Consider the following 26824-nt stretch of genomic DNA (forward strand, 5'->3'; position numbering starts at 1 on the left):
AGTTTAAAAATGAATTTACTTTTCACTTTGTAACTAAAGTGTTATTTTGTACTTATAAAAAATCAAGTGAAATACTACACCATTCCATGTAATAATAGTCAACAGGGTACTTTTTTTAATATAAAAAGTTCAACTTACTAGTGTTTGAACAATAGCATGGTTGGTGGCATTCATATAGGAGTTCAAAGGAAAGGCACATTCGCCCTCACAGTAATAGGCTGCATAGCCTTCAGGAGCAATAATCCAGTCCTAAACGAGAGTTCAAGCAAATAACAAGTGAAAATGAAAGATATTGGTTACAAAAATATTTAAAACTGTTAATAAGTGAAAAAAAGAAGGTGAAACGAGTTCAAAACATGTGTTACCTGCCATCCCAGATCACGGAAACTGACGTAAAGTTCATGTTTTTTGCATGCCTGTCGTTGATCTGCACTGCTGTTCTCTATAGAGGAGGAGGAAATGAAAAACATTGGGTATTAGCCAGTATCTCTGATGAGGAGCTCACTTTGAACGCCGCCAGCTTCATAAACAGCTTTGTTACACCTGCAAACTTTGGAGCTGGCAGACAACCAGGCACCAGTGCTCTTGGCACAGCTCTCCTGTTAGCACATCAGAACAAATATGTCAGGGTTCATAATAATAGCAGTGGGGTTAGCCAGATGTTCAGTGTGACGAACAAGACAGTCAAAATATATGCCAACTGGGAATTATATATTTTGTGTTCATCATAACTTAAAGTGGATTAAAAGTGAACGATAAAATAGTTATAACTGCAAAAGAAATGAAAAAAGGTCTAGTAGACAATTAAAATGTCCTGTTGTTTCACTCATGTATGTTATCTGCAGGTTTTAGATGCAAGACTTTCATCTTCATTCTATTTGCTTTGAAATGAAGATAACATTTCTCAATTACCATGCAGATCATGGCTTTCAATTGACTGCAGATGCACTGCATTCCACCTCAGTTGGCTTCAGGTGCCTAACATTTGTGGTACAGCTGAGGTTTGTGGGAGTTTCAGTGTTATGTGTTGATGTTGATGGGTTCGGTTGCATATGAAGTATGCTAAGATAGGTAAACTGAAGTTCTTGTAGGCAGATGCTTGCCTTATCTTGAGCAGGCTGGGATAACGGTAATAAAAAACAATGAGGGTCTTGAATGTAATCTATTCTGCTATAAATATACTGTATAAAGAGGTTAGAATGTGAAAACTACTCCAGAGAGCTAACTGGAAGTAATCTTGAGGTTTTAGAGGTCAAAAAGGTGTCACTAGGGGGCAGTAGACCGTTATTGTATATTAGACCAAGGACTGCTCCCTTTAGCCGGCAGTAAAGAAGGTTGATGAGTGATTACTTTTGACACCATTTGTATTTAGCAGTTCCTTTATAGTTACATCTAGTGGAGCTGGAAGGAAATTTGTCATGCGTTCTGTTCTATATGCTTAGTGGTTTCTACCTGTCTAAACAATAAGATTATTAAATAAAAATAAATAAAAAAAGTCTGGCATGTACAGTGCTTTAATGGCTACTGTACATGCCTTGGCAGTGCAGCCTCCTTAGCAGAGGCACAGCAGTGAAGACAGTTCTCGCCTACCTGCAAAGCTAGAAACCCGCAGTGCTTCCTGTGTCTTTGGACTCTTTGAGCGATTCTGGTTGCGTTGCTTGCCAGGTGCTGAGCGAATACTGCGAATGTGAAGCTCAGTGGCTTTGAAGAAGGCCACCATAAAAGGCTGCTTATTTTGAGGGCCATGACGTCCGATCAGACCTCCTATCTTGGGATTGATACTTTGACCTGCAGAGCAAAGCAGAGAAAAACTTACCTCTGTAGCACACATTAAATGTAATAAAGTCAGTCAGAAGTCGCTTTTAAAACATAAATGGAAGTACAGAAACACTGTCATTGCTCTTGGCTCTTGGGTAATGACTTCTGGTCAATATGCTTAGAAATGGCTATACAGACAAAATTCTGGTACCTACAGAATGCCTGGTGTGGCAGAGTTTGTCTGTATCCAGTAAAACTAATTTGTCTCAGACCAGTGTCATTTATAATTATTTATCATTATTATTGTTTGGCAAGTTAAGGTAGCTTACAAAATCAATGTACAGTACATACAATACATTTGAGTCACTCAAACTTACAAAGTTAATAAGCAACTGAGAACAAACTTTGAAGTATAGCACAAAAAGCTTAGAAGTATGGTTCTAACAGTTTAATAAAGCAAAAGCTGACTGACAGTTGATAGGAGGTACCTTATCAGTCGATAGATTATTTGTAAATAGGTGCCTGAACATCATCTGATGACATTTGTATACCAGCCAGGTAATCTGATCACAAATGGTGCAAAAGCACAACACATTTATGTTATTACCACCTTCAGTGAAGCCTCATTACTGCTTTTGGGGGATAGTGGACAGATCATTTAAAGAATCTTCGTTATACTGAGCATTTCTGGATGTTGCTGTTCTTACTATTCTGAATCTTGATTTTGTTTATTAACATTAGTACATTTTTGATTATTCATATTAGCATGGGCATGACAGAAAAGAACACTCATGGAAAAGATGACATTACCTCTGAAGCTACGTGATTTGATAGTTGGTACAGCTACATAATGACACCATGGCACTGTGGGGAGAATCCTAAATTCTTTATGGAATCCTTTCCTGAAATTTGGGATTCTCTCTCTGTCTGGGTGGTTTTCCCTCCTTGTACTCCCACTTTCCTTCCACATCCCATTTGTGTTAGGAAAACTGGTAACAGTAAATTAAGTGAGGTGTGGGTGTGTGCTTGAGAGTACTTTGCCATGGAATGGTGCCTCATCTGGGGTTGGCTTATATCAGTTTGTAGCTGAATAGATTTTGGCTCCATGCAAATCCTGACCAAAATGTGTGGATTAAACAATGGACGAACAGATGGGTGGTAAGGCGGCAACAAGCACTGTGCGCATGCGCACAAATGCCAGATATAACCTACATCCCTTTTGTAACCACAGTATAGCTGGCAATATAACAACTGCTGACAGCAACCAAAAAAGAACTGCCCTGCCAAAATAATTGTGCTGTGGGTTTAAGTGTACATGATGCCAGGCTCTTTGTCAACTCGCATCACTCCAGATATACTCCTGTGTGTAGTTTGTATTCACCACTTGTCAAAACAGTTTGCATGGACACATCCAACATTTGCTTGAGCAGTATTTGAATCAGTGGGCTTTATTTTTTCTATTGAATGCCCACAAGTATAATATGTTGTACAGCATGTTTATTTTGGGGAGTAGGCCAAGACTGACCTGAAAAATGCTGTGCAGTAGTGAAATTTCTTTTTCCATCTCATGTTTAATGAAGACCTTTATGTCAGACCTTCCAGCTAGACTTTGACGCGTCTTTAGCCGGTCTACAAAGCTTCTGAAAGCCACACCGCCAACACAATGACAGACCTGTTTTTATTTTGAAATCCATCCATCCTCACTTTCCCCAAAGTGCAGTAGTGTTATGAAACTAACGATGACAAACATGTGTTCATTTACATGTCAAAATCAAACTCCTGCATGCTTAAAAGAAATGGGATACATGACCCAAAAACGGATCTGGTATGTAATTTTAGTCAAGTTCAATATCCCTGACATAAGGGTACTACATGCTGTTTGCTGTTTGTTATACAGCAAGTGTCACGTATCATATCAGAGGGGTAGCGACTAACTTTGTTTATCAAACATTTACACTTTTGACAGATAATGATCTCCCCATAATCTTCAGGGCCTTTGAACACCTAAGCTTTAAACCTGCATCGAACTCCATCATGCATATTAGATCGTGCTAGGTAGGAAGTAGATATGTTCACCTAGTGTCGAAACTGACGACATATGGTAAATATTTACTGGACAGGATTTTACAAAGATATTCACCCTAAAAAGTTTAGTTCACTCAGAGGAAGCACTGATGGGTATTTCAGTTCCTTTACTGGTTCTATTCTTTTGAACTACTTGTTTAAATGAATCAATGCATTCGATTTGTGCGATTTATCAGTAAATACAGTAAAGAAGACCCTTCATGATCCTTTGACTGAGTCACATATATATAATCAAATAGAGCACATATTTTTATATATATTAAATTGTGCATTAAATATTAAAACATGCTGATAATTCATATTGTATATTTTGCTTGAAAGCACAAAGCATGATGATATAAGAAAGATGCATAAATACAATAAGACAATACATTTAAGATTCATAAGTGAACAAGAATTGTTTGACTTCTTAGTAGGTTATGATTCAGTTTGCAATCGTAGTATGACTGATTTGTGGGTAATGACTCAGTTCAGAATTAGATGAAAGAGAATCGAATGACGGGTTCACGAGTGCTGATTCAGTATTGATTCACTCGAAACTCAAAAAGAAAAATCAGTGAATGATATACACAGGTCCAGTAAATGCACAAATGGACTGTAGTTACATCTTAAAACACACATTTTAGGTTGAAATGCAGCTGTACATTGGCTGAATCAAAGTGGGAGTGTAAGTGAATGTGTTATTCAGGGCTGGTTCAAGGCTTGTGTCTCCAATAAATGCATTAGGGAGAAATTGGGTTCATTAAAATAAAAGTGTGGAAGGATGTCTGGATGAACATTACACTTGCGCTAAACAGCATAGTAATGAACCTCACTGCCCTGGTCTTGAAACACTTGTGTGAGTGTGTGTGTGTGTGTTACAGGTGGCTCTAAGAACATTGTAAACAACTTGAACTGAAAGCCTGAGAAAAGAATTAATGAAGCAAAATACTCCAGACTCCAGTAAAGAAAACAGCATTCATCTTGTGTAACAGAGCAGGTCAGCCCAGCAGTAGTGGATTGTGTGGCTCAGGTGTTTGTTATTCCCCCATTGGCTCAGTTCCAGTCATTGTTTCTTAGAGGCACTGCTTGGCACAGACGACTGGCATGAAATCGGAGAGCAGGTGTAGGAATTTCCAACAGTAAAATACCAAAGATCAAAAAGCTATTAGGATATAATGTCACAAGAAAAACAGAAGCAGGCATCTGCGTCAGTATTACTACAAATCTTAAGAAAATGTCCTCATAAAGCTGGGAATGGTAAATAAGAGGAATTACATCTACTGAATCCTTGAATGTTTCAAAAAAAACTTCATGAGAAACCTCCAAGATTAAGAGTCTTTTTCATGCTACAACATGACACTGCAATATTTTGTTTGATGCAGTAATTTTATTAGCATGAACACAAAGCTTGTGTAGTTAAAAGGCAACTTCCAGCCCGCACACTTGATCTTCCTGCCGACATCAATCAGGGATTAATCAAACTATAAAAAGATCAAGTTCCTCCGGCATGCTATAATTGCTTGAGGAAAGCAAAAGCATGAGGATGTGTGCAGACTTCACAGCAACCCGTAACTCCATTTTAAATCCGGCCATAAAAAGTTTCTATAAAAGAGTCAAACTGAGCACAGACCCAGGCCTCTTGAAAAAGATGAGTAATTAAGCCACACTTTTCTAAAGAAAGACTTTACAAGTTGAAAAAATGAATAGAAAAGCTTTGATTTTGTAAAAAAATGTCTTTTCAATTTATTTTAAATTTTCATGTAAAGAATTCACAACTCTACCTCTTGATATTGCCCTGTAGTAGGAAGAGCAGTATGCAAAGACAAAAGAAATTCTCCTGTCACTCTGCTGTTTTACTCCATAATCTGAGTGGACTATAACCAGTGACATCAAAAATTACACAACATTCTTTTAACTTTAGATTCCCTGAAATTTACTAATGCTTAAGGAACATACCGTCGACATTTTCCAGGACAAGTTGTAACCCCAGATTATGCATCGGATTCAGAACCCAGTGGTTGCTGGTGGCAGTAATATCAAACACCAGCCAGCCCTCCTCAGCAGCCCAGATGACTCGGGAATCCAGAAGAAACAGTTGAGAGTCCCTGAAATTATAACATTTATGTAAAACAAATGGTAGCAATCCCCCCTACCCCCAAGGCCCCACCATCATGACCTTGTGATGATCTGATCAAATTATCAATTATGGTATTGTATGGTCAAACAGATTCATGGTTGTTTCTTCTGCACACATTAAATTGGAAGTAGGCAGTACAAAGGATTGACTTCACAATAAGGAAGTCCAAAATGGAAGATAAATATACCTGTCAGAGTGCTCAGGCAAGACCTGGTAAATGCTGATCTGGAAGGTCTCGTTTTCAAATCGCTCATGGATGAAGTCTTTGTATATACGGAATTCTGCAGCTGTTACTGCTTCCCCTTCTGGAATACGGGATAAGTCGAAACGAAATTCACGATGATGTCGTTGCACAGACTGAAATTCCTTATCGTGTTCCACTGTAAAAAGAATGATTGTTAGTTTCAAGGGACTCTAATGGAGAAGTAAACTTGAACAGAATTCAACATGTTGATTTATCAATGGCACCCACTTCCCAAGACATCAGAAGTAAGTAGGGCAGCAAACTCCATTCAAAGAATACGGTTCATACTGTTATTGAAAACAGTTCATTACAGAGGATACAAGATTTTGTTTAACTTCTTTATCATAATCATGATAAGTGCACCATATTAACATGTTCAAATTCTGCATCTGGTGACGTAATCATTATGGAGTCTGGGTCCGTTTCCAATATTTTATTCTAAATGCTTTGCTTTACCTATGTGCTTTAAGGGATGAAAATGGCAGAGGGTACCTGTGAAGTTCACATATCCAAGTCCATCCCAGCAACCCAGTTAACATATGTGCATTTAAGGCTCATGGTAGCTTTGTGTGCGGAGTTACACAATTCAACCAGTAGAAATATCAAGTTTACCACATATGTCAAACATACCTAGTAAGCTTGAGTAAGCCATATCAGAATATAAATTAATGAATGGATCTGATTTGATTTTATTTAACTATGGCTGCTGCATTTTCAAGACAGAGGAAAACATAGAAGGGACAAAGATCTGGAAGTCCATTCATATCGAGGAGTGAAAGTGTTCCCATGCTTCAGTCAACAATAATCTACTCCCATTTACATCATTTGTGTTATTTGCACTCCTATCAGGTTGCTGGCTGGGAAATCTTGTCAACTAGCCATAAAGAGAACCATCAGAATTGTTTTTAAAGCATGACAAGGGCCAGGCAAAGAGCACCCGGGAGGCCGTGGTCTTTAACACTGAGGAATCTGGAAGTTTGTATGTCAACAGCTCATTTGTGGCTCATAAATCTTTCTGAGATTTGAAATCAACTAAAAACTAAATAAGCTTTATTTCTTCTGATGTCCCAGCAGGAATAAACGTGCTGATCTGCAATTAATCTGCTTAAAAGGCTTTGCCCAGTTAATCCCTGTAGGTTTGACCTCCTGTATTTTCCTCATTCCTTCCTTTGACATAACACATTCTGAGAAGAAAACAAGACCTTTTTTTAATGTTATGTTGTAAGTTTAAAGAAGCAGAGAATAATGGCTGATGTCTGACACCTTAAAGTCAGAAATCCAATCCAATAATGCGGATACATGAAAGAGTTAGTTTGCTGGATCCGTGTTTCCCCTGAAACTGCTATTGAACCTGAATAGGAACAATGAGCTACTGTCTCTGCAAGGACTCAGTGGAGTTTTGATACCATTTCAGGTGACAAACCAAAAAAAAAACTACTGGACTATTAAAAAAGCTAACTACTCCATTTGAATTGTACTCATAATAGAGAGATAAATTTGGTAGAAAGATATTTTGTGACCTATAAATCCATTTTCTTTCCCCAAATTACCAAGTGAAAGGTTTCAGGGAGTTTACACCGAAGTCCAGCAGCAAACAACATATGGAAAGGACTGAACCTGCATAGGGTGACAACCTTGGCAAAGTACGCTCTTGTAAACGGTCAGTTTAGAAGAATACCTTTGAGATGTTGGAAGAAACTCTGGTAAACCAAAGAAAACATGCATGAACACAGGGAGAGCTTCCAAATTGTATACTTAGGAATGGATTGTGGGTCCAAAGACTGTGAGGTAATGACACAATCTGAACCACTGTGGTAGACCTAACCCATATGATTAAAACAAAATGTTTATTTGACCTCTCAAGATCCAAATTATACTGTGTCTTTGATAAAAGTTTATCGCTACACTTTTTACCTGGTCTGTACCTTGTCTAAAAACAGGGCTCCAGGCTACTTTTCTACAGTACATGTTACCCAATCAGTCTCTGCTAGTCAGCTAAGTACATTCAATTTCACCTTGAGATGTCAGGTAGACTGGCACGATTGTAAAGGAGCAGCTAGTTTACTGAACTTAAAAGCACTTCTCCCGCAGCAGATCCAGGTATACAATAAGGGCTGTGTCCATTTTGGAAAGAGATGAGCACAGATCAGATTACCTCTAGTTAAGGTTTGAAAGCTCAGCCATCACGGTGTTCAATTCCCTTCAGAACAGAAGTGTAACTCCATTGTCTAGCACTCTCAAAGCACTCACAATGATTGCATATTCACTTAACTTAAGAATGCCCCCTGTCCATTTTGTCACTTAAAACCTTGGTCACTTAGGGATTTCCAACAGCGCTATCACAGGTAATTAATATGCCTGTGCATGAAAGATCATGCAAATCCCACAGGGTTTCTCCAGTACCCATGCCACTGCCTACATCACTTTCATATTCAACAATTCAGTCTTGAACACTGAATCTAAGCTTTTGTCAGTCTGGCTCTGTTTAAAAGCAACAACTTAACTTGCTCATAACAGTCAGGCTCAAATGCCAAATGTCTTTAGAAAAAGAAAAGAGGCTTAAGAAACTTGTGCTTTTAACTCCTTTCTGAGAGTTATGTCACAGCTGAATTTTGTTTGTGGTAAAATCAACAGGTATTGATATTAATGTGTCACTCGAGTTTTTGCACACTAATAAGAGACAGCGCAGACCGACTGTGCCCTTTGACAGATTAGTATGCCATCCATGGTTGGTTCCTGCCTTTTGCATAATGCTGCCAAGATTGTTCTGGCTATCTGCAACTCAGTAATGGAAAAAACAAAAAGATAAAATAAATGAACGGAATGATAGTAAGAAATTACTCCAAGGTCTTTTTAAATGTAAATTGCTAGAAAACTTACACATCACTAACCTTTATTTTTAAGAATTCTAATTTCTTTCTTATTGAATATTGTTTCAGTTGAAAAGGAGAATAAAAATTACGTAAGGCACTCACAGTTATTGCACAGAAATGGTGAGATCTGAACCTGCAGCCTTACACCTTCGCCTCTACTTTAAACCAGTTAAATGAGACTATCAGCCAGAAATGATGTCAGAATGTGGGCGAGATGGCACCTGTGTGCAACTAGGCAAGCATGTCAGGTCCTGTTATATGCAGGACTCAAAAGATTCTTGCAGCAATGGATTTATCTTGACTGGTGGTATGGACTGCAGAGACGTTTTGCATGAATAGACAAGTGATACAAAAGATTCCCAGATACATGTTCTGTCACTTACCTGAGGCGTGCAGCCTTAAATTTAAAAAGAGAATATATTTCAAAAGGTAGTGTAATAAGTTATGTAAAAAAAAAAAAAACTATAAAGATACCAAACCTTTTAGGAATACAGAGAATCAATAATAAGCTGTTTAAAAAAGTAAAAAGGCAGCCTTTGACAGGTAGAAACACATTTACCAAAAGAGTTTAAAGATTTGGTGAGCTAATGCCAATGATATGTGGGATTGTTTCACACTTTGTGCAGAGCTTCAGACTCCTTCAACAGTCCCAATTATAGTAACCACCTTGTAAACTACTGCAGATTGTGAGCACAAAGTGTGGTAGATCAAAAAAGACTGGGGACATCACTAAAGGATAGGTTCCAACAGTTTCCATTTTTTATTATTTGTGAGGCTCTATGCTAAATAAAGCTTAGGATCCCTTATTAAAAAGTTACATTAGCATGTCCCATAAAGGCAGCAGCCTAGAAAAAGGGGTTGTGGGGATTTCCTACTTGGATTAATGATTGGTGTTACCTCCATTAGAGTCTTGAAATTCATTCAAAAAGCGTATCTGCCCCCCTTGAAAACATGAATTACTGTTATCAATGAGTGGATGGAGTTGGGGGCCCAGTCTTATTTGGAGTGTTGAACAAAACCAAAAGATCACATATGAAAAAAATCAACACGATTGAAAAGTGGGAAGGGGTTTGATGATGCATCCCATAGGTTGGTTAATGCACTGGTGCACTCCCCGACTCCAGAGCTTATTTTTCAGCCTTCAGTTCTCTATTTTTCCCCATTTTCCATGACAGGCTGAGCAGATGGGGCCACCCTGGTGGCTGCAGGGCCTTATACAGCTGCTTCGTTCTCTTATGCCTTGGGCTGGCTCCGGATTCCAACGTGTGAATAGAGCATCCACAGAAGGCTATGTATTTTTTGCAGTTTAATTTTTCAAAAGACTACGAGCATATTTGTTTATTTAATTGTTGATTCAGTTGCTGTAACAGCTTAATTTCCCTTTGGGGGGAAAAAAGAGCAACAAGCATCTATTTTTATACCATTTTTGCCTGAGCTGCGGTTGTTTCATATTGTTCTCTTGCATTTTTTTTAATCATTGCTAATAATTGTTTTAGATTTGCCACTACAAAGTCATTTCCATTTGCATTCTCTTCTTGATGTCCATGGTGGCAGTGATCTGCCTTGGAGGGACTACGTCATCGAATACGATGGCTCTATTGTCAGACCTCTTCTGTTCCAATGAAACTGACATCATTTGCTTACAGAATGGCTCTTTCTAGAATGCTGCTAACCTAAGAGAGTTAAGAATTTGGACTTGAACCAATCCTCTGTATGTAAAAGGTATTGATGTATATACTGTATATATATTATATACTGTCAGAAATGCAGGTCATATGTCACACATACAATGGAAGAATTTTATGGCCACATTATGGAAGGATTTTGTTTGGTAGTTACGTAGTCTCAGGTGGGCATGGTGGTGCAGTGGTAGTGCTGCTGCCTTGCTGTAAGGAGACAAGGATTCTTCTCTGCATGGAGTTTACATGTCTACATGGGTTTCCTCTCACTGACCAAAAATATGCAGGCTAGGTTAAGTGGTGATGCTAAATTGACCCATGTGTGTGTGTGTGTGTGTGTGTGCCCTGCAATGGACTGGCACCCTGTCTAGTGCTGTTCCTGCCTTGTGCCCTAAGCTGGCTGGGATAGGCTGCAGTGCCTGGGCTTTATTAAGCGGGTTAGAAAATGACATCCCACAGTCTCCTAACTATTTGTCCTTTCCACCACAGTCTGGAGGAACTGAAAACAGAGGAGACCCCTTGACTCCACCATTAACCCCACCTCTTCTTCCATTCATCACGACATAAAAGACCAGTGAAAGTAAAGACCACACTATTTAAAGAACAGATAGGAAACAAGGCACACCAAATGCCAATCATTTGTCTTTTTAGTGCGTAATATCCTTATTTTTCCTGGTGGCTAATAAAATGATATCCACCTTTAACCCCATCTATTTATGGCTGTTGATTTTTTTTCTGATTATTTTACAATATAATGTATGCTTCTATATATAAATTACATATATAATGTACTAACACAGTGAAAAGCCAGTTTGAAAACCAGGAAATGATGGAGGAAAAGCAATGTCCTTAAACTGGCAAAGATCAAGACCTAAAAAAAGTCACCTTGACCAAATAATGCTCAAAATGTTATACAAAAATCAAAAAATACACATACAAAGACTAATTTTTTTGAACAGTTTTCAATTTTTAATAGAAAGAATTCTTACACCATATCCACAGACTTGGAAATGGAGATTACTGTGTCACCATCTTAAAAATGGCGATGACCTCATACATTGGATGTCTGACGGTCATGGGAACAACCGGACATCCTTATCAACAACAAAAGACTTGCAAGAACATGGGGGAAAAATACAAAATGCTGGCAACCATAGTTTTCCAAAATACACTGAAAGAATAAAAATTTTACACAAAAACAAATTGTGTTTTCAAAAACTCTTAAATCATGAAATACTGAATGTCAATCATTTCAGTTTCAACCTGTTTTGTGCTTGTTGTATTTTATTTTTTAGATTATATTTGTGAAAACTGTACAGCACACTTGGCTTATAAGTGGAAGTGTGCTTGAAAAGAATAAACTGAACATTGAATATTTGAATAAAATGGCAGATGAGTTGTAAGAAGCCTCAGTGTAACTGCTACTATTAAGAACTGCATATGGGAGGCGAGACCTAAGAAATGTCAAGGGAAGGCATAGAAGTGGGTGTGCCAAAGAGTACAGTTTTGACAGCTGAATCCTAGAGCACCCAGCAGTTGTAATTATGTAGGATTCTTCATCACATTCTGTTGGTCCCATGGATATATTTATCAAGTCTGTGCAAATGGAAGAAGTGAAGCCAATGATGAAAACAATGCCATCTTGGAGTAATCCATCCATCCATCCATCCATTTTCCAACCCGCTGAATCCGAACACAGGGTCACGGGGGTCTGCTGGAGCCAATCCCAGCCAACACAGGGCACAAGGCTGGAAACAATCCCGGGCAGGGTGCCAACCCACCGCAGGACACACACAAACACACCCACACACCAAGCACACACTAGGGCCAATTTAGAATCGCCAATCCACCTAACCAGCATGTCTTTGGACTGTGGGAGGAAACCGGAGCGCCCGGAGGAAACCCACGCAGACACGGGGAGAACATGCAAACTCCATGCAGGGAGGACCCGGGAAGCGAACCCAGGTCCCCAGATCTCCCAACTGCGAGGCAGCAGCACTACCCACTGCGCCACCGTGCCGCCCTCTTGGAGTAATGCCAACCTAGAACAACTCTAAAGTGAAATAAATGTATAGATTCTTTCTGGATGAATTGGAAATGCTCCCCAGACATAGCAACAATCAGTTCCTTTTTGAAAGCAGCTACGGCCTGTCCTTCCAACAACTCCTATGACAGTTCCTAGTAAGTCCAGGACCAGACTTGTTTAAGTGGATGCAAGAGTAGGACAATTGAATGATCATAAATATCTCCTCTCATCACTTTGAGACAACATTATAAGCCACATCATAACCACTTGAGGAAAAGAAATGTTCCTTTAGCTCAGTAATGCAAACTATTTGATTTTTAGCAACCAGAGATGCAGCACTATATATATGGAAAAAGATGATCCACTGTGGCAACACTTAACAGGAACAGCCGAAAGAAGAAGAAGAAGAAGAAGAGATGCAGCGCTATAACAACTGCCATTGGAGGGTTTAGTATTTGCTGTGGGGTTTTCATTTACTAATAGCTTGTTCAGTGTTGCATATGGAACATTTCACCTTTAAAAGAGTGAGGTGAAGATCAGGATGAAACAAGACAAATAGCTTTGCCAAAGAGTTTGCCAGGGAAAAAATAAAAAGAGAAAGAAAATGACTTAATAAAGGGAAAATGAAAACCTGAAAATATGCCCATGTGCACATCTTTACACATAGTCAGACTCTTTCTCCAGCCTGTTTTGTACACAGACAGACATGGTTGTTGTGTCTCTCATTCTGTGGCACACTGCTCTATAATTTGCTGCTATTTCAGTGGCGCATGGAGGAATTTGTACAGGAGGACTCATTCAGATACACTTATGGGCGCCATCATTCATTATAAAGACAGTCAGAAAAGCCCTTTTGACAAATAATTAAAAAATGAAGACGCTTGAATGTGCTGTGGTTGTAGTGCAGGATTCCAGGCATTTTCACGTGTTACATTTAATGGGATAAGGGAGGATAAGAGATATGCTGTGCATAAAAGACACAATTTTATCAGAAAGGAAGCACAGAAAAACATTAAGCAGATGTGCTCCCGTGTAACTCAAAGTAAATTCTCTGGTCCCTCAACTTACTTTTAATTTCTGCAGGAACTCACATTAAAAAAAGGAGCTTTACATCATTTGGGAAAAAGGTTTAAAAAAATAAAAAGACCTCCCCCCCCCCCCCACCGACACAGAGCAAGTTTTTGAGATTCTGGTTGCGTGTTATGGTTCTACCAGGGCTCTGGTTTGTGTACTTTTAATATGTTGTCTTTGTTTTTGAATATTTTTTGGTTTTCTTTCTTTTTGCCATATATACAGTAATTCTATTTTAATGTTGTCTTGATTAATAATGATTTGATCTTAATTTTGTTAGCTGTTGTGGTTATGATGTTCCTCATCTTTTATATGGTGAACTCCCAATGGTGCAAGGCCCCCCTGACGTTGCAACTGTGATTTTCCCTAGCCTATATTAAGTAGAAGAGGTCCAAGAGGTGAGACAATAGCTAACCCTGCTTTTGTTGTTCGGCTCCCATTTTTGGATTCCCTTTATGGTCAGTGGTTCTTTTTGACTCTTTTTCCACGTAAAGAATTCTCTGTATGATCCAGTTTCTTGCAACATCCCAAAGATTAGGCAACTTTAGAATGGTATCCCCCAGTCCAGGGTTGTGTGGCAAGTGTACTTTGTGATGAAGTGATGATTCATCCAACTTCCCAACATATAAAACAGGTTGCAGACAAAAATGTAGAAAAACTAGGGGCCTCCACCCCCTGCTTGCTTCGCTCGCCAACCCCAGGGTTTGGTCCAGTGGAAATACAATTTATTTATTTTGTTTTCATGGGAATTGTTACATATGCATTATGTGCACTTTTTATTTTAAAACTTTTGTAAAAATTTCTTTAAACACTTTTGTTTTTTTAGGTCCAACATACTGAATATTTTAAATGTGGTCCATGAGACATGTGCTTAATGACTTTATGCCATAATTCAGGACAGGTTTCTCTGTTTGGAATCTCAGCACAGACAAACTGATCTACATCATCAGCAGTTAATAATTTATTTTGCAATGCAACCGATGCATTGGCAATCCTAAATTGTCCCTAGTGTGTGCTTGGTGTGTGTGTATGTGCCCTGTGGTGGGATGGCGCCCTGCCAGGGATTTGCTCCTGTCTTGCACCCTGTGCTGGCTGGGATTGGCTCCAGCAGATCCCCGTGACCCTGTGTTAGGATACAGCGGGTTGGAAAATGGAAAGATGGATGGACGGAAAGTAACCAATAAATGCATGTGAGGCAAACCCTGTTTTTGAAATTTGATGTTGTTAATGTATGCTCTGATTTGCCTGAACACCATTTCAAGTTCATTCAATAAAAATAAGACTTTCTGATAAAACAATCTACTTACGAAAGTGGGAATATCCAGAGCCGATGTAGCTGGTGGCATTGCTGTCAAGAATCTGCGGATTTCTGGCCATTGTGGATTGCACGTCATTTTAAGAAATAAATCTGGCCGACCGATAGTTCTGGATATTGCCATTGCATCATGATACAACTGTTGCAATGCTCTTGGACTACCTTGATATGATGAAGGTAATATTACTGCTTTACCTATTTTGAATTTGTCTGAACTATTGATATTTGGATTTTGAATGTGATCAATGAGCCCTTGCATATGTTCCGTTCTATTTTAGCTTGATTCAATTTAATAAAGAAGAGACGATTAGCTTCGACTTTTAGATACGCATTAATAATGTAATGCTGTGATAGACATTGAGATGATACAAGTGGGTTAAATACATGGGAACGTATCGCTAATTTGGACCCGAAATATTGTGTGGGTGTTATACGTTTTTCTGAATGCGTTTGTTTCATAATGTATGACCACCCTGTTTCGCCATCTGGGAAAAGCAAAGTAAAGAGTAAAGGATCTGAATGTGGCGATGTATTTGACAGAAATGACGAGTCGTGCTTTGCCTTTGGATATACACAAATATCTACTCTGTCTCTGATATCTCTGTCTTTCAAAATTATAATCTCTGACAATTCGTCACATGTTGGTTTATTATAAATGCGACTGTGATCTGTCATATTCAGATAGAAATCCAAGGCAATTTCTTTGTCCGTGTTCTCTAGATAAATGTTGTGTAAAGTGCAAGACTTTTGGACGTAGGGATTTGTATCCATTATTGGCTGTATACTGTAATTTCTAGTACGTCGGATCGTTTAACTCTTTTGATTCTATGTTGCATCGCTTCTCTGTGATCATAAGTATACAACTGACCAAATTGTGGCTTTTTGAAATTAAACTTGTCGTAGGTTTAATTGTTGCGGGACCACAGATTCTCATAGCATATGGTCATATTATTGTGTAAATTAACGTTTTGTGCATTGAATGATGCTAATGCGAAAAGGTTATTGTAGATGTGTACATCTTGCCTGTAGTGTTTGTGGATTTGCCATTCACCAAACAACAAATCTTTTAATTCTCATGGAACGCCTGTTCATTGGGAAGTAGCAGTACTTTTCATTGATGGCAACACAAATTCGCCGATCTACAAGTCTCCGACTTAAACTTTAAAGCCTTACAATATCTAAATACTTCCGACATATCACCTATGTCCATATATTCGATCAGTGTTTGCTGTTTCATTATTTTACCGAGTAATAATTTCCATTTGTTAGTGCAAATGCAATCTGTACTGTCTTTTTTTTGACACTTTCGAATTTTAGTACTGTCATATTTTTGAACTTGCTCTGCATGTGTATGGCGCAACCGTTTTTGAAGTTCTACTGTGTCTCCAGCGCTTTTGGATCTGTTTTCAACGCGCTGCTCTTTCTTCTTCGCTTAGTTGTGGTCGTGTCATCTTCAACTTATCAATTGTTTTAGAGCTGCTCTTTCTTCTTCACTTTTTAGATGACCGTGATCTTCTTTGAAAATGGTTGTAAGTAGGGCAAATGGTTGTAAGTAGGACGGGGCAACAGCTGAGAGGTTACATGACCGTCATGATCTTGTTTGACAAGTCACCGTCTCACGGGAATATGCTTCCAATGGATGTCAGTATGACGAGCCTTGGCTGTGTCATGGGAAGTGAAAGTGTCTCTCTGTCTCTCTTCAAGATCACGTCTCGTCACAGGATTTTCTTTTATAATAGAGAGATATACGGTGGTAATTCCGCTCTACTAAAGGAAAACAAAACAGGGCATCTAATGAAGATATCCTTGCAGTTTCTCTGTATAACAGCTTTACAGTATGGATGTCACTCCATTAGCATCCTAATGACTGCATATGTCTTCACAGTTATCCATTAATTTAGTTATTCACCCCATCTCACTCCTCCAGTCTAGGTAAGGCATTCTGGTGCACCAGTTCTTTTGAGTCCAACTAATTTAGGGGCAGTAATCAGTAAACTGTATACAGCAATAGAAATACCCTATTAGTTTGTCAACCTTTAATAAGCATACAAAGTCAGATACCCTGTGCTTTCTACAAACAGATAACTAGGGATCTCTGGATCTGGATCTCCATGCATCAACAAAGCAGTGAATATTTGTGTCCAGTATATGCCCAGCTCTGTGTGGCATTGCCAATATAAACACATAATACACAGCACAGATCACAAAATATGTAAAATATCCCAAATTTAGGGGTTTCATTAACCTGTACAAACCATCTAAATAAAGTAAGATGTGCAATTTGCATGGGCATATAAAAAATCAAATTGTGAGTCAATCAGTAAACCAAGACAGCAGCAGATCAAAGTAATAACGGACACAAATACCACCCTTGCTAAACAGCATTGTCATGGTCCTGAACCCCATTAGTCCAGTATAGGATTATGGGGAGATGAAGCCTATGCTGGAAGCACCGACAAGTAAAAGGAACCGATCCTGAATGGAATGCCAGTCAGCACTTAAAGAGTCATTAAACTTTTTTGAACTGCTGGAAATTACTTAGAAAACTGGCTGAAAGACCAATGGTACAATAAAATGCCATCACTGTCCCCAAAAGTTACCTCTCCTTTAAATTCAAACTTCATCTGTTTCTATATATAGCAACATTCCCAAAAGGCATGTGTATCACATCCTTTTACAACAATATGTCTGGTAAAGCTCCTGCTCGTATTATTTACTTTTATCTTTAAAAACCGATCTGTCAGGTCTGAATATTTACTTGCTAAGCACACTTTTAGAGAACTGTTGACCTAAAAGACCGTTGAGGAACTGGCTTTCCAGGTGTGCTGGGTCATGCTCTGTGATGTAGAGAAGTCACTTGGCTCTTCTGAAATTGTTAAATTAGTGAACTAAATTCCATGATCTACAGTCGCAGTGACATGGCCAGGGGGTGGGGGATCCTCCAGGGCTTGGCCTCAAAAGGCCTGTGCTGGCAGGTGCTCAGTCTCGCATGAAAACAAGGACCTGCTATCCCAGCCGAAGGAAAAACAGGCCCCTTAATCCTTGAGTCCTCCCTCCTCATTAAATGCTCTTTATCTAAACTTCTGAGAACAGCTGTTCACAGCTGGTTGCAGCAGATTAACCCATTAGCGTCTCTATTGCAGCAAGTTGAAGAAATTCTTTGAAGAAGGAAAATGCATATATTGTTTGATATGTGCACTTTTTTTTTAGTTTTGTTTTTCTTTACAGCAGGCACAACATCAGAGAAATGAATGTTTGATTCCAGTGTCAGGTACTGCCTGGAATTTACGCATTCTTCTCGTGATCATATCGGATTTCTCCAGGTTCTCGGGTTTCCTTCCATGTCCTAAAACCATGCACATTAAGTTAACTGGTGACTCTAACCTAAGCCTATGTTAGAGAATGTCTCCTGCTTCATATTCACTACTGCTGGAATAGGCTCTGGATCAATGCAATACTATAAAAACAGAGCTGAGAAAATGGATGGATAGGGTGTCACAATTAATTGACGCAAATATCTGCCTTATATGGCACATGAACCAAGGTGGGTCTATATCTGGATTTTATTTCTACATCCAGTTTTCTATACAACAGTCATAAACACTGTCACTTTACATTTAAAAACTCCAGCAAATAACAATTATGAGATAAAACATTTGTTCATGTTAATGTGGAAGGTATATCAACATTTTAAGTAACATTAGTCAATTAGAAAGCTTAATCACAGTGTCTAGGTCAATCAGCTAGACAAGCATGAACTATACTGTTTACATATGTAAAGAAAGGGAAAATGTGATGTGCTCTAGATCTAGTTCAAAAGTATTGAGAAAATAGATTGAACCATGACTCCACTATGAACAATAATCACTGCTTTTAGAATAATAATCAGCACTGAAAAAAAGTAGTTTCTGAGCTTAGAAATGAGGCAAGAAGTAGAAGAAAAAAGTATTATCTGGGCATAAGACAGCAATTTGTGCGGAACAAAATGTATTTCTCATCATTCATTGTCTTCATATAGTAAAATTATCAATGATTCACTAAGACACTTAAATGTCAATTATTAATTAATGAGAATATTTTAAATAGAGCAAAATGGTAAATAAAATTTCTGAAATATTTATTTTTGCTGTATAAAATTTAATGTATTATTTGTTAAAGTGTACCTTCTCCTGAACGTGGTGTCCCTAATTGATGCCATATCCTATAGCTAGTGAATACATAATCATTACATTTGTTCAGTGATAAACCTCTCTGCAGTTACTCCGACTACCATGGTGATAACTGTATCATCCCCATTAGATGTAATATGTTGTTTAAAAAAAAACAGAAAAACAAAGTCATGCATGCATGCCAAGGGACCATTTTCCAGGCTCTATCAAAATAAGCATTAGCACACAGGGATGGGGGGCACTGTTGCTAACAGTACAGTATCTTCTACTTTGTCCTCAGTTCCGAGAAGGTAGCCAGAGAGGTAGACTGACCACTCCTTTGATTCCCAGAGCAGAGGGTCTACTGGAAGAGGAGGTCTCATTTAAAACAGAGCTTCATGGAGAACAGAGTTCCTGAGTGATATCACACAACTCTAGACAGAGAAATTAAAGTCTAGGGCCACTGCTGGCCATCTTTTTTGTTGTGCCACCGCACACTCCCTATTGTTTATGCCATTCTGTATTAAACGGAGTCACACGGTTGTTGCCCCAACATTCTTTTTGAATTCCTTTTGATTTGCACCGCTGGTCAAAAAGTTGAACAGGTAATAGAGTGTGTGAGCAAGTTCAGAGATCTAATATCCTTGGGTACTGATATACTCCCAAAAGGATACCAATAATTAACACTGAAATTGTGTTCTCTTGCTCCAAGATGTATTGCATGTCTTGCTCTCCACCATGGAGAGCCCAAGTTACCTCTGTTCTAAATGAATGATAAGCCAATGAATATGTTTTGCATAAGCCAACAGCCCTATCAATATAAGTACTTTTTCCCTGTCGTGTAGTATGTAAACGTTAGAAGAGAAATTTCTAAAACTACCATATTCAGGCAATACTGCTGCAACCTAGAATATTATATTCAAGCATATACATTTAATATGTGTGTGATAAATAATAATAATACAAGCAACACTGACTGATCTGCATTTTGTAAAGCAAATCCTAAAATAATGTAAAATGTAGCCCTTAAAAGGCTCTAAGCACCACTATCCAGAAGTTGCAGATGCGTACATTACACTAAAGCATAATCACACTGCTCTGTTCAGATCCACTTTACATGAGTTGGTTGCCTTTTTCACATATTCAAAGCATTCACAATTATACTAATTTTTAGACATCAAATTTAAAATCAGTATAAAATATTTTAATACAACTATTACAGGTCTAAAAATGACCAAATAGAAAGCCTGAGCATTTTCTAATCATTTACTCATGCAATGATGGACTGGCACTCCATCCAGATCTGGTTCTTTTTCTGCATCCTGTGCTGCCAGAGTGCTCCACCCTGCCTCTGTCTTCAATGTATGGCAGTTGTTTCAAATTCTTTAAGGCCAGTGCTTTGACTATTTGCTTCCACTCTTCATAATCCCACACTCTTATTAAGATTCTCTCATATTTTACAAGCCAAGAAAGCAGCTTTATTGTATTGAGCAATACTTTCATTTCTGTGATAATCAGAGAAATATGACGGCCTGTTATTATTGTATATCTGGCTGACATCTCTATGTAGGCAAAGAGGATTACAATTGTTTACATATATTGCTTTCCTTGACGTGATTTTACTGACTTGGTCCGTGCCACACAATAGCTTGGCTTGAACCAGAATCCCCTGGGTTTAAACTTTAAAGCACAACACATATTTACATTGTTCGTTCTCTATTCAGGTGGTCACACTGAGGTATGACTCTTTCATCCTTATGGACTAAAAGTCAGTGTGACGGTATACTGTAAGATCGAGTGACATCCAAAGTTTCTTTGAGATGTTTGTAGATGTAAAAGTATAACTTTCATAATGCTATCACTATGGTGACTTCCAATTTTTGCTGTTCATTGTTAATTTTTTTCCTAAAGCCCTCCTTATTCATCTTTTATATAGAAGCCGTACTATTTTTAAAACACAATTTTATCAATGTAACAAAAATTTCTTACAACCTCAAACTTTTCAAACTTTTATAACTGTTGAAAATGACAGTACCATGGTGTCCTGTTTTTGCTTATTGCAGGATTCTTGGTGGCAGGGACCTTAATCAAAAGCACTGTATGCTTTTATCTGAACCGATGAAACAGGTTTATGGGACTATAAATTTTCATGGCAACCATCTTGCCATACAAGTTGCAATTTAATGGCTGTACTTTGCTGAGCATCAGCTCTCCTAAATCCAACTTAATTCCTTACAAAAGATGTGTTTCTAAAATATATGTACAATATATGCTACAAATGTAATATATCACCCAGCACCGTCTCTGCCTTGCATACTGTAGCTTGTAGGTAATGTAATCAAGACCATATGCCTCTCACCAGTAGAGAGATCCTAGACAACTTCTTATAGTCTAGACGTCATCCACATCAAGACAAAGGTGTAGCTAGTCAATAGAAAAGTCTACACACAGATGTTATTATATTCACAGTTCTCCAAAAAAACTAAAGCATGCCCATAGAAAACTGAACTTTAAAGCACAGGACTTAAAATAAAAGATATTTTGCTTAACAGAATAATTCAAGGTACTGAACACTGAAGTTCATCCTCAGGATCGATGCTGACATGAAGTGAAGGATGTGTTACAAAAATGAACCCTACCGCCTGTAAGACCACCCACAAGAACGTTTCCTCTACGCCTCCATCTTTATGTACAATTTCCCTTTGGGAGTGGGGATTTCCGTAAAGGTATTTGTCTTGGCAGCACCTGGAAGCATATGTTATAGATGGGTTCAACTGAAATGGTGTAACAAGAGCTTAAGGAGTAGCATTACTTGAAAGATAAGATTTGAGATCAGTAGTCAGAAATCTGAAAAGGGTAAACTTTAGAAGCAAACAAATATGTAGCCAGAAGGGATGGCAGAAGCTCCAGAGCAGAAAGTACTAGTTAAAATGTCAACAATAATGCAGTTTACGAAGTCTAATCTTGGGATTGGCTTAAACTGGAAAAACTTTTGATTCTGTGTAGCACCTTCAGTGATGTAAAACACCTCCGGATGCTCAAGTACAGAAAATGTATGTAAACCTGAAGTGAGAATTTAGCCGGCAATCCATAGGTTTTATAGTCCACCACTAGATGACACTTTAAACAAGAACAATTCTGTCTATCGAATGGCTTCCTAAAAATCACATTTAACAAACAATTCAAATAAAGAGAAGAATAGGTCATACGTGGAGTGTGGACAGGATATGACTAAAAGTAAATTGCATTTGGGTAACTGCTAACAAAGAAAAATAATTATGTCTGCACATCATATAATTCACAGAACTGACATTCAGCGGACCCCCCTCCTGTAAATTCTATCAATGTAAGTAATAATATAAAAACTTCAGCTTTCCAGTTATAATCATGGCTGACTCAGTATATTCCGTATTTAAACACAGAAAAAGGATAGGAATTCAATTAAACATAAAAAACACTGAAAGTAATTTATTATTGGCAGCTACTTTCTTTTAAAAAAGGAATTACAGTATTTACTTTAGCTAGCAACATTGATTTGTTTGATGTATTCAGTATGTAGTGTGCTATAACAACAGCAGCCAGATAATCCTAATATTTAATCTCTGTCCATTACCATTTAAATTGGAATTAATACAATTAAAAATCAAATTAAAATCAAGTTTGTACAGTAAACATGCCGTTCAGGCTAATATCCAATATCTATATAATATATATGTGAGGCTAAGGGTCCTTGTATTTTGTGCTTAACCTGTGTTTTGAATAAACCTCAAGGTTAAAGTGTTGTGGAATGGTTTTCTCAAGGAAAAGCTCTTCAATGTATAATTTTCAGAGATAAATTTATTATTGAAAGTTATTTCAGTCACAGAAATGATTTCTGCTTAAAGACTATCATTTCTTTCAAACCATCTCTGCACATAATCAATTCACCTACTGAAAACATGATTAATGACTGATTGATTTATAGGTCTCTCAAGAATGTCTTCATTCCTACAGTTCCCATTCTTTGGTTCTTAATGATTCTTCCAACTTCACCAGATGTTATGTGTTATGTTATAGTTCTGTTAACTTTTCTTGTTCCAAATGGTTTCACAAACCCAAGCACCCCAACACTACCTCAGTAAAATGTGCTCAGAAGCTGGCGAACCCTGTTTTATTGTGAAGTAATGTATTCACTGCACCAAAATTCTGGGGGGTGGGGGAATCAGAGATGACATGTACAAGAATCTGCCATATACTGTATTTCCTTTTCCTTTTTAATCGTTTTAATGGTGATTTTAAGACAGCCTACAAATAAATGTAAGATGTGAGCAATGTGACATATGGGGTTCCTTTGTGCAACCCTTCGACTCCTTAATGTTCTAAAAACTTTCACAATAAGGTACTCTATTCTCATTACACAATATGGACATATTTTGCGTTTTCTCTTTCCCTGATCATTTATCCTGATCATTTTTACCAGTTATTTGGAATGCTGGGATTAATAATGTAGATTTAATAATAGATGATACCCATCATTTCAGCATCCACCGTCTTTTCAGGACTCATATCTATGAAGCATCTTGTCAGTTTTCGTTAATTATACCATGCTTAATGGTTATAAAGTGCAACAGGAGGGGACCCTCATAGAAACTCTCCATATCCAAGACACAAACAAAATAGTAAAAAACGGTCTCTTTCTAATAGAAACAAAAAGCAGTGCAAAAATAAATAATAATCCCACTGCCATGCAGACCTCTACTATAGAATGTAACCCTCTGTGTACTCTGTGTACTTTGTGTGGTGACCTGGCCACTTGTTCACTCCTCCAGGACCAAAAAAAGAATTCTATTCTTATGTTTCAGTCTCATACATGTCTGCCAGTAAGCCATTGTTACAACTCGCCTCTCAACTCTAGAATCTGAAGTGAGGCCAAGCTTAAGGCAGAAACTACGTACAGTTTCAGGAACTTATTAAGTGTAAATTTAGGGCATTTTATACTGAACTTTCACAGAAAATGCTATAACTGAAGTCTGAAATGAGTAACTAAAATAAAAAGGCTCAGAAGTTCTTTATTTTTCTATACAAATATAAATCATATCTTATAAGATCTAATATCTAACATGATGTGGTGGGTTGGCACCCTGCCCGGGATTGATTCCTGCCTTGTGCCCTGTGTTGGCTGGGATTGGCTCCAGCAGACCCCCGTGACCCTGTGTTCGGATTCAGCGGGTTGGAAAATGGATGGATGGATGGATATCTAACATGAATAGTTTGCAACAAATAGTGGTTAAAATGGTGGAGAAGATACTAACCCTACTGCCTTACAAATTCAGGGTCAGTGCCTAGTCCTGGTAATATCTGTGTGCAGTTTATACATTTATTGTTTTTTTTTGGTTTACTTTGCGTAATTTGGTTTCCTGCTATAATTTAAATCATGCCTGATACGTCAACTCTGTGCGTGTGCGAGTCAGGGAGCGTGTGCTCTGTCTTGTACTACCATTACATCTAGGGTTGAATTTGGCAGGACAGACTGTGTTATTCCTGTGATCCTGTAATGGAAAGAAGTGTAGTCATAAAGTGAACTTTGGATGGATAGTTAAATATGAACTGAGGCATTTTTTACTGATAAATGATCAGCAGGCTGCTAAGCTGCATTTTAGGTATTTCCTTAAGGTGATAATGTCAACACCCTGCGTTCGACAATCAACAGCACACATGACTAACTGTCCAAGTGGGAACTAACTGCCTTGTTTCGTCAGCAAAACAATTAATGTTTAGCAGATTTGGTGTCTAATTAAAAGGAAATGGGTGATGCAGAAAAAATGTCAAGATAAATGTCAGTAGGCAGCAGCACATTCATTCAATGCCACTCCTCAGATGTAATTTATCTTGTTTGCGACAATCGTGATAAGACAAAAAGCCAGCAATGCATTTTTTTATCACATCTTAGCTGAGGTACTGAGTGTATTTTACACTTGTAGAACTGGGCTGCCCAAAATGGTATGTATTTTCAGCAAATTTACAACTCACACAATAGATATTTCTACATAAACACAATATAAAGGACTTAAAATATTCAAGGGGACTTACAAGATTTGTAGAGTGTCGATATTTTTTGTTTCCTTTCTTGTTTTTTTTCTGCTATTATATTTTAATCTGCCCAATTACTTGTTATTGCATCTCAAATGATATACACCACTATTCTTCTTCTTTCGACTGCTCCTGTTATACAATTAGGTCCATAAATATATGAGTTGTTTCATTTAAAATTCATTGTGGTAATGTACAGAACCAAAATTAGAAAAAAGTTGTCTCTGTCCAAATATTTATGGACCTAACTGTATTTAATGATTTTTTTCCCCATGCATGTAATTTTCAACAACATTTCCTAATTCATCTTAATTTAACAAGCAATAAATATTAATATGCACAAACATCTCATATGATGATTGATTAATGGAGTACAACTGATAACTAAACACTTAGGAGCAATTACCCCCTCAGCAGAATGAATGTAAAACATGTCGTTTGAAATACTAGATCCACTAGTAAACAAAGTCAAAGTAAAATCATTTTCTATTGCGGTGTTGCCAGTTTTGGCAGCACTTAGGAGCAAAGCATTATTCAAATCCCTCACAAGGAAGCCTTGCACACATGCCTACACTTGCCGGGATAGTGGTACCATATTAACCTACCATACATATTCTTGGACACTAAATTCAAAAAGAAACAGGGAGAACATACAATCTTCATGCAGAAAAAATGGATAAGGAGTAGTGATTTAAGGCAAAGGTACACTTCCAATTTGAGCGGAGGAGAGATCACAGGAAGGTGCTCACCACTAAGCAAACCTGCGGTTTTCAATAACCACCAAAGTAAGGTGGACACTTAAAAATTAACCTGAAAACAGCCAAACATACATGACTAACTCACTTGGAATGACTGATATACATGTTGGAGTAAAATGTTAACACAATATTTCTCTAGCAGCCATATTGCTAGTGAAGGTAGAATATGGCAAATAAACATTATTCTTATTATCTTTAAGATGTGGGACACTATTGAGAATGATAGGAAGAAGAAGGTTTTTTCAGTGTATGTTACGGGATAAGGCACAAAGTTGTATAGTCTAAGCCTACTGAAAGGACTTTAAAGTGCAGCCGAGGATTTGCCTTATAAAAAAAAAAAATCAGAAGAGAGATGCGTATTTCTTGTTTTAATATTTGATTTTAAAATATACAGGTTTTTTTTTTAAATGCAACAGCCCTTGAATCTCATGAATACTATATAGACACACCTATACATACCTAATGCTGTTGTTTGTTAGTAATCAGGACAAGAAAATTATAGCTCGCCTTTTAGTATTAATGATGCTACAAATTGTATTATTATGTTTCTTCAAGCAAACACAAAGTGATTCTAATCTGCCCATACAAAGGCTTCAATAATAAGATGATTACAGCTCTGGCATTTCTTCTGTTTTGATGTAAAGGTTGGAGAGCTGAATTTAATGGAGTAAAGCCTTTA

General features: G+C 37.8%; 1 protein-coding gene across 1 annotated transcript in view; it reads right to left on the reverse strand.

The window, feature by feature from the left end:
- The window catches only part of bmp7b (bone morphogenetic protein 7b), a 74889-nt gene that overhangs the window by 5677 nt on the left and 42388 nt on the right, over positions 1–26824 (reverse strand). The window contains 5 exon segments of the mRNA XM_028811815.2: positions 139–249; positions 366–442; positions 1591–1788; positions 5782–5930; positions 6150–6342. Coding sequence (XP_028667648.2) covers positions 139–249; positions 366–442; positions 1591–1788; positions 5782–5930; positions 6150–6342 — 728 coding nt within the window.

Source organism: Erpetoichthys calabaricus, chromosome 10, assembly GCF_900747795.2.
Source record: "Erpetoichthys calabaricus chromosome 10, fErpCal1.3, whole genome shotgun sequence".
In the NCBI taxonomy this organism is placed as follows: Eukaryota; Metazoa; Chordata; class Cladistia; order Polypteriformes; family Polypteridae; genus Erpetoichthys; species Erpetoichthys calabaricus.